The following is a 21437-nucleotide window of genomic DNA, read 5'->3' on the forward strand; positions in this document are numbered from 1 at the left end:
TGTAGAAATTGTAACATGGAATTACACTAAAAAGTGACATTTACCCATAGGTGTGTGACTTTATCAAATTCATCCATCCAAAAACACTAAGTCCCAATGACATAAGCAGATTTCTTTTGATTGGTCCATATTGCTTATTACTTACCAGTATGTTTTGACATTTTAATATAAAAAGAAACAATGTATACACTGCATAATTTTTGATTTTTTCAGCTGTTGATGAGATTAGTCACTTTAACTATTCTGATAATGTAAAATACTATTTTATACATTTTGCAAAATGCCCCTGTTTATAAAAATTCTCCTATATACTAGTCAGTGGGGGCAACAAATGCACCTTAAAAATGAGATGTAAAAAATCCTGGTATACATTAGAATAATTCAAGTCACAGCCAAAGTTCATGTGAAAGTATAAATTCACAATTAGAAAACAAAACGCATCAGTTCTCTACCTTGTGAATCGCACCAGGTTACTAAACTGAGTTCTAAAGAGAATTAGAACTTTGCTTCTCTACTTTGCTCCAACTTTAAAAAGGACAAGACTACTCATTCTTCATTGGACAGAATTCTACCACGTTTCATTAATGATGACAGAGTCCACCCAATCAAAATAGTAACAGGCTGTTCTTTGAAGTGATGTACAAACGTGGAAAAGTTAAAGGACACAATGAAATTTCTGTAATACAATATTTGATATGAATTTGAGAGCTCTAGTCCAACCCCTTAAATTAATAGTTTAGTAGAGAGAGAATTAATATTATGTAAAGAAATGAATATTTGATTCCAGAACACAAATTTTGTATTCCTCCACACTATTTACCTACCCATCTCAGTAAGTGGTGATGATTACAGCATGGATTTACAGCTACACTTCACAGGCTGTGCCACTCAAGTTGCAGGAACAGCAAAGTACCTGTCATTTATGGACAAAACTACATAGCCAAAATAACATAGAAAAATGATAATCATATTGTCAACTAATGCAACCAACCAAGCCCTCTGTACAGGCTTTCCTTTCATGAAAAAGTAAATATACCTCAGACTCTGACCTTCTTTTAATTGGTATCTATTGATAATTGTGAAATAACAAATATTACGCCACACTTACATTTTCTGTCCATTGTATAATAAAAAAATGCAAAGTTCTCATGAGGAACACCCTTTCATTTATTACTACCTTTAATACCTAAAATTCGGAAGAGGTGCAACTGATGAAAATCTCATTCAGCTGAAAAGCAGAATGGTAGATGCTGAAAGAAGTTGCCAAAGTACCAGAAGAAATGTTTGGCAAAAAACAAATACAGCGTTTGATCAGAAGAGTCTGGTGCCAACTGTAAAGCATGCTGGTAGGGCCTGGGTAGCTCAAAATCACAATCACTAGGAATTCTTCATTGTACCAGAGGGTGCTTCAGGATAATATGAAACCATCTGTCAGGAGGCTGAAGCTCAACAAAACGTGGACCATGCAACATATTAATGACTCTAAACATACCAGTAAATCCACCAAGGAATATACTGAAAAGAAATTGAGGGTTCAGGAATGGTCTAATCAAAGCCTGTATCTGAACTCAATCAAAATTGATATATTGTGAAGGGATCTGAAACAGGCCATGCATGCAAGACACCCCTCAAATATTGTACAGCTGAAAGAATACTGCATGGAAGTGTGTTCAAAACTTTCTCTCAGTTGATGTCACAGACTGGTAGACAGTTGCAGGAAATGCCTACTGAACACTGTTTCTGCCATAGACAGCAATTCCAGCTATTACATTCAAGGTTGCTCTTCCATTTTGCACAGATGGAAATGGCATATCTGTTAATTTTCTATTGAATATTGCAAATTCTGTTTTTCAAATATTTTTTCAATTATACCATTCTTATCAAAATATTCGGTTTCACTGAAAATCAAGCCTTGATATGTCCACTTAGGTTAAAAAGGGCGTACTTACTTTTTCACGTGACAGAACACTCTTTTTTCCAGGTGAGTGCCTAGACGGAATGGATCGGTAGGCCTTGGACCCCCAGTGGTTTATGTTCTCCAGCATTCGTGTAGGCTAAAATGTTTGTTTTCTTCTCCTCCCTTGGTATTTCACCATGGCAGAGATATTCAGATTGGACACCATGTTTTGCCTCTATAACCACTACAGACTATTTCTTTCCATTTCAATGTGTATGTTGTTACTTGTAAAGTACTCTGACTTGCACTTCAGTATCAGAAAATACTCTATACAAATGTTATTACCATGCACCAGTTTGCAGGTCTAATCATAGGTTTTCAAATCATAATTTGCTGCTGGACACTCCAGAATTACCCAACATTTTGTTTTAAGCATTTCCTCTGAAATCATTCCTTGGTGATTTTGGGTTGATATTTAGGGTCATTACCCTTCTGAAGGAGCTAAAACATTTGATGGGTCCTTTCAAGCTGCGTAACCAGAAAGCTGTAATAGTGTAAGATGATGTACACTGGAAATGACATTCAGGTACTTCTAAATCAAAATCAATTTAATTACGGTGAGATGTGCCAAAAAATTTCTCCAAGCCTTGGATTTTCTTCACACGACATTGCAAGATTTGCAATTTTCTTTTTTGCCCTTCTTCACATTATAAGCAAAACTAATAAAAGTGAGAAGCCCACCCTATCTTCAGCTTCAAATTTTAAAATTGACAGGGTAAAGGTATATTTGAAACCAGCTTATGTGAGTGGGGCGCATTAATTTGCATTTTAAAAAAAAATGGATAAATCCTGTATGCATTCTACATTTGTGAATATTTAATATTTTAATTGACAAAAACATTTGTGAATGTTCTATATTTTAATTAACAAAAATGTGCATTATTCAGAAAGCAAGCTGAATTTGAAATCAACACACAATAATGTTTCATGTATATGTATGACTGAATACCTACTGAAAAAGCAATACACATAAGTCTGTATAGGAAAATGATTACTGTTACCTTCTCTTCAACTTTTCACGCTCTTCCCTGTCATCTCTGCGTCTGATTCTGTCCAAACTACGCTGCTCCTGCTTTTCTGACACTTTTTTCTGATAAAAGAAAACAAATACACCTTAATAATAAGAGTAAAATACAATTAATTACTAAAAGAAAACACAAAACATTCTGAAATCAAAATATCAGCATTTAAACATTGCAATATTTGTAAACTACAAGAAAAGCTAGATACAAATGTTTCTCAAAAGAAAAATATTTAAGAAAATAAGCAGCTACCCTTACTATAACAGCACTACAGAACAGCAGAATGGCAAATTCAACTAGTTTATATAATATTATTTAAAATGAGTTTTCATTTACCTGTACATAAATGACATACACAGAGTAGTTCTTTAACAATTATTTTGGCCAGTAATGATCTTCCTCTCTTTCCTTTATGAATATAACCTGTGCAATGGAAAATCTGTGCATACCTGCATCATTTAATAAGCAGCCATGTGGTTACAAACAACGGCTTTCAAAAATGAACTGAACAAGTTCAACAATGTTCATTATTAAAAGCTATCCGTAAAACTAAAAGCTTACTTGAATTCTTTTTTTTTTTTTTTATTTTATTGATTTTATTGAAATCACACAACATTCCATACAAATAGATCAATTTTACAAAAATAGGACTGAACACAAATCAATGCCCACCCCGAAAAAGCTAGTAAAAATAAATACATAGATGAATTAATAAGTGAACAAAGATAAATGGAGAAATGGGGAGATAATCTGCTTCCTCAGTGCTTTAAAAGTTTATTCGAAAATGTTATTTTTCCAGTTTCAAATAGTAGAACTTCAGTTACCCACTGACTTAAAAGAGGAGAGTTAGGATTCTTCCAGTTGAGCAAAATAAGTCTGCATGCCAATAGATGTAGTAAAGGCAATCACAGTTTGGTTGTCCTTCTCCACTTTAAGCCCATCAGGGAGTCCACCAAATACAGATGTTAGTGAGTTAGGAGGGATTGTGACACCAAGGCTGTTTGAAGGGCATTTAAAAATTTTGGTCCAAAATGATGTTACTTTGGTGCAGGCCCAAAACATGTGGCCCAATGAGGCTGGAACTTGATTGGAACGTTCACAGGTTGGATCTTGCCCTGGAAACATTTTGGACAATTTTAAATGAGACATATGTGCTAGATATATAATTTTGAGCTGAATAATTGTATGCTTTGTGCATATGCAGCTTGAGTGGATTTTCTGCATTACTGCCTTCCATTCCTTTTCTGAGATGTTGAGTGAGAGATAATTTTCCCATTATCCTCTAGGATCTTTGAAAGGGAGGGACTGTAAAATTGTTTTATATATGGCAGAAATGCTGTCTAAGTCCTTGAAACTGAGCAATATTTTTTCCAGCATAGAGGGAGGTGGGAGGTGAGGAAATTTGGGCAGGTTCTGTTTAACAAAGTTTCTAATTTGGAGGTAGTGAAAGAAGTGTGTTACTGTTAAGTTAAATTTGGAGTGTAATTTTTCATAGGATGCAAAGACGTTGTCCCAAATGTTTTCCAGACATTAAAAACTGCATATGTTTGCGAGGGTTGAAAAAGGTGGTTCTCTTGCAGAGGTGCCACAGATAAAAGATTCTCTATCTTAAAATGCTTCCTACATCGGTTCCACATTCTGAGTGAGTGAAGCACAATTGGGTTGTTAGTATATTGGCGATAACTTGCATTTATTGGGGCACAAAGCAAGGAATGTAAAGAAGTACTGCAGGATTTTATTTCTATTGCGGACCAAGCCTGTATATGTTAATCTATTTGTATCCAGGTTTTTATAGTTTGTATGTTTGCTGCTCAGTAATAAAACTGAAAGTTAGGTAACAGCCATGCCACCTTCTGCCTTTGGCCTTTGTAGGGTTGCTCTTTGGATACGTGGATGTTTTGAATTCCAAATGTGGCTATGGTTGAATCTAATTTCTTAAAGAAATGATTTATTGATGTATATTGGAATGTTTTGAAATAAGAAGAGATGCGTAGGGAGGATATTCATTTTAACAATGTTAATTTTTCCAGCTAAAGTGAGATAAAAGGGAAGGTGTCCAATTTAATATTGTGTGCTTGAGAATTCACTGGAAAGAGCACACTTTTATTCAAATTAATTCTGAGACTAGAAATCTTTTGAAATTCTGTAAGTGCTGTTAGGAATGCAGGCACAGTATTTTGTGTGTCTGAAATATACAGTACCATATCATCTGCATATAGAGAAATTATCTGTTCAAGTCCTTCTCTGATGCATTTCGACAGTGAACTACCACTGGCTCAATCGCTCAGTGGTGATTGCAAAAAGTAGTGGTGACAAGGGGCATCCTTGTCTGGTACCACGTTCTAGTTTAAAGTAGTCTGAATTAATGTTGTTAATACAAACTGAAGCTTCTGGATTGGTATACAGTAGGTTTATACATGTACAAATGATCGGGCCAAACCCAAATTTCTCCAATGTAGTGAAAAGGTAGTTCCATTCAATATCAAATGCTTTTTCTGCAATGGATTCTAAACATACAATACACTCCTGGGGCCTCATGTGTAACACCGTGCGTAGAACTCACACTATAACATGGTGTAAGCACAAAAGCGGGAATGTGCGTATGCACAGAAAAATCTAGATGCAAAAAATCTGTGCCCTTAAGCTCAGCCTCATGTGAAAAGACAATGGGAAAAGCACAGAGGAAAATAGAAGAATTTCAGCGAATACCAAGTGGAGGCAAGGAAAAATGTACTATTTGTTGGTTTAAACAGTGATATAATCAACAAAAGGAAGTTGATCGAGTGACAGAGTGTCAGAGAAACTCGAAAGCTCAAGTTCACAAAGTCACACAGTGCCCAAAATAAAAAAAGACATTGTCAGATATCAAAGTCACCATGAAAAGGTGAGTCGTAGCCCACCGTCTGAGTGTCATATGAAAGCTTATTAGGGTACAGACAAAAAAAATAGGCACACAGTGGGGAAAAAAGCACAAAATGTCAACTTTAATCTCGAAATTTCCACTTTAATCATGTAGTTTATTTTGTCATTAAAGTAGAACATCATAAACTTCATCTTAAAGTCATTTAATTTACTAGTTTCTCATATCCCATCGTAACTAAAGTAGCACGTTAAATGCTTTGTTATGTATTTGATCTTCTATGTGTGTGAATCACTACGTGGTTCTGGGCTTTCTCTTCCTCTGACAGGACACAGAATCCACTACATTCATGTTATTACAGCTCTCTGAATAATTAAAATACTGAGATGTATACGATATCATTTTCATGATGATAGGAGTTAAAGCATGTTATTAAACATGGGAACACGGTGGCACAGTGATTGTTCATGTCTCACGCAAGATGCTTGCTGCGCCATGCATGACCTTCGATTAAATACTTTATTGTAGCAGTAATGTCTCTTTCAAACGGACTAACCCAGGGGTCCTCAATCCCAGTCCTGGAGAGCCGCAGTGGCTGCAGGTTTTTGTTCTGACCTGGTTGCTTAATTAGAAAGCAATTCTTGCCAATAAAGCACTAACAAGCTATGAAATTAAATTAACTCTGCTATGTCAGGTCATTCTCATATCCTAGATTTTCTTTCCCTTTCTATCATGCAAATGATTTGAAGGCTAAAATGGACGAGTAATTCTCAGTCCTTCACTTTTTTCTCTTCATTTTTCTTCCAAGTATTTAATTAAACCCAATAGTGCAGATAAATACACACAGGTGTAAATGTAAATAAGCTAAATGGAGAAATGCTGCTCTCTCTTGTTATTTGCATGTTATTGATAATGAGGAGCAATTAAAATAGCTGTTTAAGACAAAATTAAGCAATAAGGGCTCAAAATCACTAAAGTGAAGCAGAAGTGTTACTTTAGCAATAAGTGCTTTTCATTAAGCAACTGGGTTGGAGCAAAAACCTGCAGCCACTGCGGCTCTCCAGGACCGTGATTGAGGACCCCTGTACTAACCCCTAATTCCTGTTCTTACTTTTCTTTCTCCAAATAATCAATCGCCATACAATCAGCTCTGTAATAGACGTTAAGCCATCTGTAAGCTTAGAATGCCGATTCTTCAAAACTTTTAAGGAACATTGAAATATCTTCGGAGTACGTGTTTAATTATTCTATCCATCTATCCTTCCAGTGTCGCGCCAGCACAAGCAAGAATACAGCGAGAGGCAGGAACAATCTGTGAATGGAGCATAAGCTAGCACTGCAGCGCCATGTCTTGGCATGTTTAATTATTAACAATATAGATTATTTAAATCAAGTTAAAGTTTTATCTGTATAATATAATGAGCATATTTTGCTGCATTTCATCTTAAAAATGATATCGTCATCATATGTAAATACACGCTTTATAAAGTGGCTCAGGTTGTGCAATATTATAACTGTATCGCAAGTTTACAGTGAGGTGATTGTATTTATAAGTACAAAGATACAGTGAGTCGATTGTATTTATAAGTACAAACAGTTCTACAAGGAACACTTGATAAAATGACTGAGTACGTTTATAGTTCTTGGGATGAAACTGTTTCTGAACCAAGAGGTTTGTACATTGATTCCCCATTCAGATACAGTGATATAAATACTCTGAGTGGTGCAGTGAGAGTAATATGGAAAAAGATGATCCGCTGTGGCAACCTCTAACGGCAGCAGCTGAAAGAAGAAGAAGAAGGTGCAGTGAGAGTAACAACGCTAAAGCAGCTATTGTATTTAGAATAGTTTGACCATTCCATGGACCATTATATTGTTACTAGTTAATTACAATCAGATGCATTAAACTAATAAACAATATGCAGTTAATTTCAGTGTATTTAAAAGGCCGCGTCAGGGATGTGGATCTGAAAAAGAAAGGGTAACCAAACAGGAACAGTGCACTGCTTTGCCGCTAGGTGCCGCCAGTCTGCAAAACTGAGAGGAGAACTTGCGTATGCCAGGGTATGAGGTACCGTGGAAATGTGCGTGGCTTTATGCCAAGTTTAGGTTTTATACATCGCAATTTGAGCGTGAAAACATTTGTATGCAACATTTCTGTGCATACGCACCATTTATACATGAGCCCCCTGGTGTTTTTCTAATAATCAAGCTGAGGCAACCAAACTCAATATCCTTCCATCACAATTAAAACAAAAAAGTATTCAACTGGCCTAATCCCAAGTATTATCTGGATATAAGACTTTCTAATTTACTTTATGCTGCAATTTCTTTGTAGTTTTGTTGGTAGGTTGTTTTTTTCCCCTCTTTCATCTAATTAAGTGGTTTACACTAACACATGTAGCAACTATTGAAAGCCGGCACACAACTACCCATTAACACCATCTAATCAAGATGTAACTTCACTTCTTTTTAAATAAAAAAAATAATAATAATAATAATTTAGTTATGCAACCAATCACAACAGCTTGTCTTTGGAGAAACTGTCTGTTACTCACAGTTCTCTAATAATAAAAATCAACAGCCTTAAAGAGTAAGTCTACTATTTTCTCAAGTTAAAGATACTTCTACAGTCATGGCATATATTAATTTGCCACATGTTCTAAAGTGGACCTTTTTTGTTTTTTTTTCTTTTTTAAATAAATGTTCATTTTTCAAGCCAAAAGTGTTAAAATTATTTAATCAGCATGTTAACATTTGTACATATATTTCAAAACAGCATATTCTTGTAATTTTAAAAGGGAAAAAAGCTAAAACGTTTTTGTGGGACTCAGCCATTGTAAAAGGAGATAAGCTGTGCACTTTACTCAGCTGCTTGTCTTCCTTCAAGTGCTGTTATTGACAATTCTTAAATGTTGACACCCAGATGTGAACTGATGTCTCTGGTCTATAGAGAACTAGACTATTACTGAAAAAGTCACACCTTTGTTTACAGTCCTTCACTATACAGAAGTGTATTCCTGCTACTCTAAACAAATTTTATTGCGTTATTTCGCAAACATACTGCCTACTGCTGACGCAATCCTCATGGCTGTGCATGCTCAAGTGGCCTATTTAGAGAAAGGTTGAGCATGTGCACAGTGTGCAATTAATTGACAAGAACTGATCAGCATACATTTAGTTTTAACCAGGCTGAAGTTTAGTGAGTTTATTAGTGATGTTTTACATAGACAGAGTGGTAGTGCAGAGCTGTCACTCCTGCCCAACAGCTCCTGGATCTGTATGAAGTTTGCACATTCTCCCAGTGTGTTCATGAATTTATTTGTATCACTGAGTGTCCATGGGTTTACTCAGTCAAAAACATTGTCCTCAGTTATTTTATTACCATATTCTTACAAAGAATCACTCAGCATGCATTATATAATTTCCTGTGTTTAGTGGTGCCTCAGTCTGTTTCATCATAGTTTGATCTATTGCACACTATGCATTTTCCATTTTTCAAGTAACGCTGAGTGCAGACTGGCCCTGTGATAATATGGACATGCATATTGAATAGCTCCTTCAAAAATCTATGGCTTTAAAAATAAAAAAATAAAAAAATCAATACAGCACAAACAGTTCAGCTCAAATTTATTGTTATGATTACAAAGCACAATGAAACTCTTATGTGCTCATTTCACCACCAAATGGACACTCAGCATGAACCTAGACTATGTAAAATAACAGCACAGAATGAAACAGGTCAAAAGTGGGCACAGTTTAGGAAAAAAATAATTATTTGGACGCATATCTGTATGTTCCTATAAGCCATGGCAGAAATTCACCATTCAACAAACAGAACTGAAGAGACAAAACTAGCTTAAAACACAGCCTATAATTTCCAAAGTTTTTGGAATGGGTAGAAGTGGGGGATTTGGATTGGTCAAAACTCCACCCATGACATCTGTTGTCAGAACACAAGCAGGCAAAATCCACATCCTTACCTTAAGTACCAAAAATTTGTGATAAAATTATTTTCAGTTTATTGTTGTTGTCACAAGCATGTCTTAGAAACGAGGAAGGCATGTGGTCTTAAACTGAAACCTAAGCTGCTTCAAAGTAGACAAATTTAGCAAGCTTAAAGGCTTTTGTTTCATGTTGGATCTTGGTGTCCTTTACCTCCTTTATAAAGCCCAGGAGAAGGCTACAGATTTTATTTCATTTTTAAAAATGTTTCACTTTAGAATGCAATTTAATATGGCAAATTAATATAAACCAAGATTTTGAAGAAATAGCTTTACCTGAAAAAATACAACTTATTCTTTAAACTGCTTATTGTCATTTTCAACATACTACAGTATACTTTGTATTCGAGACAAAGTGATTTGTCGTCAGTACGTAATTTCATTTCTATCACTGTAAAATTATAAATCCACTTTTTACTTCTGAACAAAGTGATCACTAAAGATCTTGCACAGTTTGAAAAACTTCTTGATCTTGAAGTGAGCTTTATATTTTTCATTCATCAACCAAACCTCCACATCTAATTTAAAACAGCTCAATATGCATACGTGTTGCGTCACCACTGGAAACATCGGTGAACGGTAACTTGTAAGCAGATCATTTATATTGAATCATCATCTTTAATTCAGAAAGTTACAACTATGCCAAGCTTTCTAGAGACTGCCAGATAAAGTATAATACGTGAACTAAATACAGTATATACTTATACACACGCATACATGTGTAAATACACATTTGTTTTATGCATACAAACAATGCAGGTATGTATGTAGGTGCACATGTAATTTAGAGTATTACAGAAATTTTCAGGAACAATAAGAAAACATGTTAAAAACAAACCAAGACAATTAAATCTTTCTTGTTTAAAAATATTAGGAAAAAGAAGAAAATACAAAACTATTTTTATAGAAATAATGCTTCAAGAATCTTAATTCACCTTAAGCTTATCCAGTTTCTCCCGAATTTCAATAAATCCTAAGTGCAGTTTTCCTCCAAAGTGGTCTGCTAGACGTCGGTCGTTATCATGGAGTCCCAGATAAGCAGAGCAAACTTCACATACACGCAATTTCTGCTGCTGAAAGCTTGAAGCAGGCATCGAGTTTTTGTAAATTTCCTAGGAGTGAAAATGAACAAAATGACAGTGTTATTGCAGCTACTTTTTCTACACTTTTCTTTATAACATAACATGATCATCTTAAATCTTCATAGGCAATTTTACATATTAAGAAATGTGTTTAAGGAAATGAAGGCATAAACAACTGACTAAACCTTTAAGTAACCACCATTCAGTCACCCAAAACTATGCTCTCCATTTAAGATGTGTTGTGGATTTGGATTTAAAGTTTGACCTCATTTGATGCAAATGGTAATTATGCACAACACTAAACAAACACTTGGCTTCAGTGCCCACGTCTTTTCAGTTTAAATGGAAAACAGTCATCTTAGTATGATGAACAAAGGACATGGAATCCAGTATTTATAGCCATGAAATGTCTTGAAACAATAACTCCACCATACACCCACAACCAGGTGTCACTAGATATACTTAAGATCAACTCAAGTATCTATTTAATTGCCATTGTGAGATAACCAAATATTTAAATATTATTTACAACAATATACTGTACATTAACTGCAGCATTTTCATAGCATGTGGTCTTTACAAGACAGTAAGGAACCATTCCATTTTTATTGACAGTTTATAGAATTGCCATCTGATGCCAATTGAATAGCTTCAGTTTATGAATGTGTACAGGAATTTCATTTCAACAGCAAACCAAGAAGATTAAAATGTTTTCACAGGGGACATATGATGTTATCCGTAATGTATGCAATCCTAATTTGACGTACATGGCCATTAACTTCATCAATGAAGAACATTAACTCCACTAAAAAGATTACTGTAACACAAGTGCACCTACCAAGAAAAAGTTACACATATTTAATTGTAACATTTTAATGTGTATAAAACTGAAAAAGAAAAGTGTTTTCCAAGAGGCAATACTGGTTGTCCTGATGAAGACTCACACAGCATTTCAACATTATATAAAAATATTTCAAAGAATCTAACCTTCAACAATCCTAGGGAATGATGTGAAAGGAACCGTTCAATCAGAATCTCAGCAAAGGAGTGGAACTCAGCCAAAGGTAGAACTCACTCTAGTTCTATATGTGCCAAGCATTTAATAACTAAAAATATCTCACCAGTATCTATACAGTCCCCTCCATAATTAATGGTACTCTTGGTCAAGATGAGTAAAAAGGGTTGTAAAAAATTCCTTCTGGTGAATTACCTTTATCTCACACTTAAAAAAAATCAACTGCAATCCAACTTTTAACTGAAATAAATTTATTCTGAGGAAAACAACAGGGCAAGATCCAACGTGCACAGGTAAAAATTATTGGTAATAGCCTATAACACACTACTACGCACACTTATTTTGCTCACCTGAAAGAATCCTAGTCCTTCTATACCTGACTGGGTAAGTGATGTGCCTTATTATCTCAAATCAGAAAACATTTAATCTTCTTTAAGAAGATATCTCAAACATTTTTTTTAAAACATGGCAAGTATTCATTAATAGCATTTAAAGCAGGAGTACCAGGTCTCCAATTAACGTTCTTGTGATATTATTTGTTTTACTATAGAAAAAATGTTATTCTCATGTTTTCCTTCTTTTTCTCTGTCTCGGGTAAAGGTTGAATATTCTTTTGTATTTTTTCTTCATATTTCTATTTTTCTTGTTTTCTATTAACTTTTTTTGAAGTAAATTGTTGTACCCATTATGTTATCATTATTTCTTTGATTAAATACTATGCCGTTGCAATCTTTTGATTTTCAAAAAGAGCACAATTTTCTGTTTTCTACAGAAGACTAATACTATTTACATTTGCAATGAATAGAATATACAGGCAAGACTTCTATTTTTCCTTCCAAACTGGCAATATTTAATGTGCATTTATATTAAAAAGAGGACAAGCTTGTCATTTACAAAGGATTTTTCAGATCTCACCTCTGCTTCTCTCTTCAATACCCTTGCTTTCTCCACTTCTTCCAAAACTTTTTGAGCCTCGTCAACATTTCCTTCAGCTCCAAGCTGCTCTGCTTTGGCTAAAAGTTTACCAATTTCTTCGTTTAGTTCATGTACACGTTCTGCCTGAAGACATACAAAAACAGATACAAGTCAGTATTACTCTAAACAATACACATGAAAAACATGCTTTTCTCATTAAAAAAACTTAGTAGGTGCTTTTTCAGTGCATATGGATCAAACAAAAAGGGAAAATCTAATATTCTGAAACTTTCGATAAACAAAACAACTAAAGTTATAAAAATAACTGACAGTCTATTTCTGTTACACCCTCATCTATAGCTGATTTTTATACATTATTTAAATTCAGGGATAGATCTGATGCACAGGTGTCACTTCCTGACTCAGAGCTTTATTATTGGGCCTTTCCCTTCAGCCACTTAGTTCTTGGTTTACCTCTTCGTCTAACCCATCCATCCTTGTTTCTGACAGAATTCAATACAATGTCTACCTGATTAATATTCACTTTACCTTTGTTGTCACTTAAAATTAAATCACACATCTGGAAATATGGCCCTCTAATTTCTTACGTTCTCATGACTTGGTACTGAGTTGATAGACTGGCAGGTTCCTGTCTAGCTTGGCATATCCAGGGTTCCATTTTTTCAAAATTAGTCTCTTAGGGTTTGCAGACAAAATATATCTTTCTGTCTTTGTTACAAATGTGCCAAAGCACTATGGGTGACATTTTTAGATGACTCCAAGGTTCTTCCGTTGCACTCATTATGTTCAAAGCCTTATAATTTCTTTTTCTTTCTTCAGCTCAGATCAGTCCTAAGGATATGTAATGTATTGATATGCTCTTCTCACCCTCATCACCCTCTTTATAAAATGTATCATTATACTACTCCTGTTAAGAAACAAGTTTAAAATCTTTAGGCTATTCTTAGCAAAGCCTCCTATAATACCCTGACTATTTTCTGTATTAGACCCCCATGATGTTCCTTCTGCTCCTTCATTGCTCTGGAATAAAATATTTTAGAATATCTCTCTGTTCTCCAAAAATCCCAACCACAACTACACTGTTTAAATTTGTGCACCATCGTTACCTTACCACATGTAAATATTCTGCCAGGGGACTTGTCCCATGCCCCTAATGTAACTTTTGTTCTTTTAAGCATTCACATGTGCAGGGACTCTCCTCATGTTGCTTTCTTTTGATCTTTTGTCTACAACTCTCATTCAAAAATTGTGTCTTTTAATATTCCTCTTCTACTTCATAATTTCTTTCTTTTGGACCTATCATTAACTCCTACTATATGAGTGTAAACTCTTCATTTTAGGCTAAATGGGCATTAGGATCCAAATAGACAAATATACAGTACATTATGGAAATCAGTTCCTTCTTTTTTGTATCTCTGAAAAATCTTTACTTTTTTTTTTTTTGCTTTTGAAACTTTTTGTCCCAAATACATGGTTCATCCAGTACCACTATTGACGAGTGATGAGCTGCTGCTCAATTGATCGGTGACTGGATGGCTGGTCATTTTTTTCTTCGCCTCCACTAAACTCATTCTTCTCTTTTGTCTCTTTCTTATTCATACAGCTCTGTGGGTTGGGTAAAGGGTTTCTTTATACGGTTGTTAATTTGTGTTTCCACTGAGAGGTGAAATGAATAACATTGAAGATCTCATTACAATGGCACCTGCCAAGGGGCTAGGGCATGTTAGGCAGGAAGTGAACAGTCTGTTCCTGTTGGTGACGAGTTAGAAGCAGGGAAAATGGGAAATCTTAAGGATCTGGGTAACTTTGACAAAGTTGTGATGGCAAGATGACTAGATCAAAGCAATTCCAACATGGCAGGTTTTGTGATCCATTCACCCTTTTATTTTTTCCATTATATTTTAGTCAGACCAGTGGAAACACACGCAAAAATCCTAAATCTCTAAATGGTAATTCAGCCTATAAAGAATTGATGCATAGATGTATCAATCTGAAAAAAAACATCTATTATGACATGCATTTGTTTCTGAAATTATTTGAAAGAAGAACTAACAATTACAGTGGTACAGAGTTTAGAAGTCTGTGTCCTAGGTGACTCTGCACAGAAAAGCAACATAAATTTGGAAACGACTCTTTGAGCTCTGATGTCGTCATTTTTATTAAAATCTGTTTTAGACTGAAGTCTTTGTATGATTGACATCTGATCATTTTTGATGCAACTGTCCATTCTTGCCTGCTACTTTCATATTTTAAAACTGGAGGGCTACCATTTTTGGAGTAATAATCAAAGAAGAATTTCAGCATATTCACTTGAATTATGAGTTTCTGCATTGAAAACTTTTGAAAAGCTGGAAATAATTGGTGTGTCAGGGAATCTTGCATCTAGGTGCTTGACAACTTTCTCTAGATATTTATCATATATTGCAGTTTTGAATGACATTACATCACTCCTTGTATAAACAATGTGGAGATCTGACCATTCTTCTGCCAGATAATGATGAAGGCTTCGAAAATATCTCCCAGGAGTGTCTTTCAACTCCATGATGGACAATTTTGTGGCGAGCAAAATTGGCTCAATTTCAGTAAGATTGACATCTTGCCTTTGCCAAGCCTTAGATAAATTGGACAACAAATGTAATATGTCTGAAAGCATCATTAGAGAGGAAACAAAATTGTACGTTTTAATACATCTGCTTAGTCCTTCAGCTGTGATGTCATTTCATTCAGTGGCCTCTCTTTCCAGCCCAGCTATGACACTCATCATACACTGTTGTAGTGACTGTACTGCAAAGTCATGAGACAGCCATCTAGTCTCACTGGCCATTTTCAGCTTAATCTGGGGAATGTTCAGTTTCCGTTAAACCAGCGATCCTAACTGAAGAATTTTGGAAGCAACATAACAGTTGCCTTAAGATGTTGTTCAGTTTTGTTAAAAAAGGTACAGCAGCTGCTGCTTGGGCACTTGCAAGGGCCAATCGGTGGTTTACACAGTGGGAGTTGACCAAGAGTCCAAATCTTTTATATTTAAGCAGTTTCGCCACACCTTTCTGTTTCCCAATCATAACAGCCACTCCATCTGACCCTAGTCCAACCATATTAGCAGTTTTCAAGCCTAGAGTGTCCATAGTCTCACTTAGTGTGTTGGTTACAGTCTCCGCTATGCCATCAATCATATTGCGGGATGATACAAAACAAATTCTTACCTCTTTAGTGACCTGGCACACATATGTAATGTAAATAATTAATTGATTTACAAATGAAATGTCTGTGGTTTCATCACACAGAAGACTGAAAAAATTTTCAGCGTGCATATTTTTCACTATGTTAGGTCCTCCACCCATCCTTCTGCTGATACCAGCATAAGAGAGAGTTTCCCCCCACCTACAATTACAGCAGCCCAGGTAAGCAGAGAGCTAAGGAGACTTCGTGCCAGCAAAGCAGTGGGTCCAGATGGAGTATCGCCACGACTGCTGAAGGCCTGTGCGTTGGAGCTGGGGAGCCCTGTACAGCGCATCCAACCTAAGCCTGGAACAGGGGAGAGTCCCGAGGCTTTGGAAAACATCTTGCATCATGCCAGTCCCAAATGTACCATGTCCTGGTGAGCTGAATGACTTCAGGCCTGTCGCCCTGACGTCACATGTGATGAAGACCAAGGAGCGGCTGCTGCTTCACCACCTGAGGCCACAGGTCTGCCACGCCCTGCCAAGGTGGGAGCGGAGGATGCCATCATCTACATGCTACACCGATCCCTCTCCCACTTGGACAGAGGTAAGGGTGCAGTAAGAATTATGTTTCTGGACTTCTCTAGCGCCTTCAACACCATCCAACCTCTGCAACTTATAGACAAGCTGACAGAGATGGGAGTAGATTCATACCTGGTGGCATGGATGGTGGATTATCTTACAGACAGACCTCAGTATGTACGTCTCGGGAACTGCAGGTCTGACATTGTGGTCAGCAGCATAGGAGCACCGCAGGGGTCTGTGCTTTCTCCGGTCCTGTTCAGCCTATATACATCACAACTTGGAGTCTTGTCACGTGCAAAAGTTCGCTGATGACACTGTTATTGGGGGCTGCATCAGAAGTGGGCAAGAGGAGAAGTATAGGAACCTAATCAAGGACTTTGTTAAATGGTGCGACTCAAACCACCTACAACTAAACACAGCAAAACCAAAGAGCTGGTGGTGGATTTTAGGAGGCCCAGGACCCTCTCGGACACCGTGATTATCAGAGGTGACTGTGTGCAGAGAGTGCAGACTTAGATACCTGGGAGTGCAGCTGGATGATAAATTGGACTGGATTGCCAATACTGATGCTCTGTGCAAAAGAGGACAGAGTCGACTATACTTCCTTAGAAGGCTGGCATCCTTCAACATCTGCAATCAGATGCTGTAGATGTTCTATTAGACGGGTGTGGCAAGCACCCTCTTCGACATGGTGGTGTGCTGGGGAGGCAGTATAAAGAAGAGGGACACCTCACGCCTGGACAAACTGGTGAGGAAGGCAGGCTCTATTGTAGGCACGGAGCTGGACAGTTTGACATTTGTGGCAGAGTGACGGGTGCTGAGCAGGCGGTCAATCATGGAGAATCCACTGAACTTTTTAATCTCCAGACAGAGGAGCAGCTTCAGCGACAGACTGCTCACTGTCCTGCTCCACTGACAGACTGAGGAGATTGTTCCTCCCCCACACTATGCGACGCTTCAATTCCACAATGTTATTGATTGTTATACCTGCCTCACACTCTCCACCTTGCATTTTTTAACTTGCACTGCATTGTTATCACTATTTAATTAATATTGTTTTTATCAGTATGCTGCTGCTGGTGTAAGTGAATTTCCCCTTGGGGATTAATAAAATATCTATCTATCAATCATTTTATTTCTGATGCTAAGACATCCAGCAGCTCTTGCATTATTCTTTCAGAGGTGTAATGTGCATTTTTACCAACATTGAGATGTTGTAACAAGGAACAACGCATTTCTTTACTGTGTTCCACAACAGCTTTTCAAACAGCATTGTATGTGGCAACTCATTTTTTTGCCAACCAATACATGGATCTTAAAGCTCCCACAAAGGCATCTCTCTGTAAGTTATTAAACACACATGCAGATCTTTCAATTTGACCAATTCCAGTTTAGTTTGCTCTAGTACACGCTTTCCTAAAAGGTCAGCAGAAGACTCAATGTGCATTTTACTTTTTTCATGGTCCAGCAAGCTTTATTTTCGAATTCTTGTGCATGGCACGTTTACCCAAGGTAACTCCCTTCTTGAGGGATGTTTGTTTGAATATTTCATGCACAATGAGCACCATATACCATTTCCTTTGACCATTAGCCAATCAAAATCTTTAAACCATTGTTTGTTTATGCCGGATAAGCGGTGCTTAGATTTATCAATTGGCACAGTGTGTGCTGAAGAGATTTCCCCTGATGGACCAGCCTCTGCAATGTCTTTTTATGAAATCGCCACATCAATGCACACTTGCACTATGGCAGGGCAAGATATGAACAAAAAAGGAAAGGCAGATGGGTCACTTTAACAAAACTATGGAAGTGTATTAGGGCCACGGTGAAGAAAAAAAAAATACGGACACAGTGAAGAAAAAAAATACTATATGTCGAGAATAAAACATCTCCACTTTATTCTTGCCGTTTATGACGAGAATAAAGTCGACACGTTGACTAGTAAGGCAAGAAAATAAACATCTTATGAAAAAGAACACTGAAACATATATTATGTATATAAAAAACAAAACAGGAAAAAACAATACCTTGGCCGCAACCTCAGCATTGATCTCCTCTTGTGTCTCCGCCAATCGCTTCTTTGCTACCTCAGTTCTTCGGTCACAGTCTGCAATGAAGGACTGAAGATGGTCGGCTGCCTAAGATAGACAAAGCAAGAGTATGAGCAGGAACAGAATCACATATAATGCTTGCATTCCTCAATAATCTGCCTTTGCATTCTTATTTAAGGACTACTTTATAGCTCGTCATATTTGCAGAAATGGGTAATGATTTTTCCCACTGCCACTGCTCAGCAACAGTCATGTAAGATTTTCCACTGCAACTGTTGGGAGAGTCCAGTCAAGCAACCTGCTACTACCTCATTGCAAGGCAGAACAAGAATAGCAATAAAGACACAATGACAGCATGAACCAACCACAAATATTCTGAGCTGAATACTGTGTGGTGTAAAGTTAAATATTGTGTTGTAATATCTCCTCTCAGCTGCAGAGATTTGCTTTTATGAGAGAGATTAGAATTTAGTAGAACTGTAAAACTGTGGACTAGCAATGCTGGACAATAAAAAGAGAGAAATTTCAGTGACACATCTTAACACAATGTCACAAACATGTTATTCTTGTTACATGAAAAACAGAAGAATTAAAATTGAACATTTATTTGCATGATACAGTATTTGAAGGCAGTTGTAATTGAAAATACAAGTCTAGAAGTCTAGGTCATAGGAAAGAGTAAGACTGACATCACACACATGAAGTCAAAGCTTTATAATTAAGATGAAATGACATCATTGTAATCCTAAGGTCCCTGGTTCACAACATGTAGACAGAGCTTAGCCATGATAGCACAATAAATTCAATATCAAGGAAATGGAAGATGACACTCTTGAATTTAAATAAAGAAGAAACAATGATCAGACTGCATCGTGCAGATGCACTGTATTCTTTAGGTGTATTCTGATAAAATGCAAAAATACTTATTTTCATCATCATGTTTTATACTGACAGCCAACTCAGCTCCCAGTGGACCAATTCTGTTTAAATTTGGAACACTTATTCTTCAAGGAAACTTGTTAAGAAAGATTAATTTTCATTGCAATATTTCAAATATGAACACATTGGACAACTTCAGGCACTGGTGAATTTTACAGAAATTTATAATAGATAATAAATAAATATATATAATGCTTTTTTCACTACTCAGAACACTTTACATAGACAGATAGAACCACTTCATCCACCATCAATGTGTAGCACCCAACTGGATAATGCGACAGCAGCCATTGTGCACCAGCACACTCACCACATATTCGCTGTATGGTGGTGAAGGAGTGAGAGAGATAGCGGTTTTAAGACAGAGGATGATTAGTTGCCAGAATGGACAAGGTCATGATGGGCAATTTAGCCAGGACAGCAGGATAAATCCTACTGTTTTCGAAAGATGCTCAGGGATCTTTAATGACCACAGAGAGTCACAACCTCAATTTTATGTCTCATCTGAAGGACGCCACCATATTTACAGCAGTGACCCACTGGAGCATTGGGATCCACACACAGACCACAGGGTAAACACTAAAACCTCTTTCAGCAGCAACCCAAGCTTTTCCTAGATGATCTCCCATTTAAGTACTGGCTAGGCCGAACATGCTTAGCTTCAGATGGATGACGTGTTCTGAAGTGCAGGTGGTATTGTTAAGAAAGTTTATTTGCGACATTTTAAATAAAGGCCCCCTGGACAAAGTATTGATATTTGAAGAACTCTTTAAAGGCATTGGTGATTTTTTGATATCTTAAAACAGAAAAACATTCTGTGCAAACTGAAATATTGATTAAATCCTTTGTTTCTTATTTACCTTGTGAAAAGTTCATTCAAATTTTATATACTCCTTTTTAAGAAAACCGAAAGCCACTCTTGAGGTAAGCCATCTCTAATTAAGTTGCTGAAACTCCAGTTGAAGAACGTGTACAATTGGGATCTCAGTGACACATTATTGACTCACATGAACCTCTGTAACACCAACTTACTTATTTCTGCTGCGTGAAGTCATAATAGAAAAGGAAAGCAAAACTTCACTTAACTTATCCAGAAATAGTTAGAATAGGAAAGGACTCCCCAAAGCATGCCTCATTACACTGTTGTTCATTTACTACATACACAATGACCTGGTATTTAACTACAAGATACTGAAAAATGCTATTAAAAACATGTATTTTACCTGTATTTTAAGTAATTACCTTCCATTATCACTGTTTTTTCCTGAATTCAACTCATTGTTACAAAAATATCTAAAAAAAACAAAAATGTTCTATTTGATGAAGTAAATAAACAAAATTTTAGAAATTATCTAACTTTCAAAACACTCAACTAAATCCCTAAACAAATCCAAATGTTATAACACGCATACATTTTTTTAACTTGTTTATACTCCATTATCAAATATGCTGTATATAAACTACTTCAATAAAACCTTATTTAAATAAATTGCATTATCTAGGTTTGTGAAATAGGATTTATGGTCAATTTAAACAGATACAGATGTTCAGAGCCTAGAAAACTAAAACTCAACATACATAAAGATAGGATATACTGAAATCCCAATTCTTAATTAATGTAAGAATCTTAACTAAACCTAAACTACGTCATTGACTCACTGCTTCTTTGAGGGGTGATCAAAAAGTTTTAAGCCTGATTGATTAAAAAAACCACGAGTAAAATCAAAAAAAAAAAAAAAACAGTCTTACATTTCCAACATAATTTCGGTAAACACAAACTGAAGTTGCTTCCATAAACTTCTGTTATGCCACTTAAGTAAAGTGT

General features: G+C 36.3%; 1 protein-coding gene across 1 annotated transcript in view; it reads right to left on the reverse strand.

The window, feature by feature from the left end:
- LOC120537061 (putative RNA-binding protein Luc7-like 2) overlaps positions 1–21437 on the reverse strand; it is a 51418-nt gene that overhangs the window by 14339 nt on the left and 15642 nt on the right. Inside the window, exons 4-7 of the mRNA XM_039765677.1 lie at positions 18650–18760; positions 12856–12999; positions 10779–10955; positions 2959–3047 (exon numbers count right to left, since the gene is read on the reverse strand). Coding sequence (XP_039621611.1) covers positions 2959–3047; positions 10779–10955; positions 12856–12999; positions 18650–18760 — 521 coding nt within the window. The remainder of the gene's footprint in view (positions 1–2958; positions 3048–10778; positions 10956–12855; positions 13000–18649; positions 18761–21437) is intronic.

This window comes from Polypterus senegalus, chromosome 10 (genome assembly GCF_016835505.1).
Source record: "Polypterus senegalus isolate Bchr_013 chromosome 10, ASM1683550v1, whole genome shotgun sequence".
Taxonomy (NCBI): domain Eukaryota; kingdom Metazoa; phylum Chordata; class Cladistia; order Polypteriformes; family Polypteridae; genus Polypterus; species Polypterus senegalus.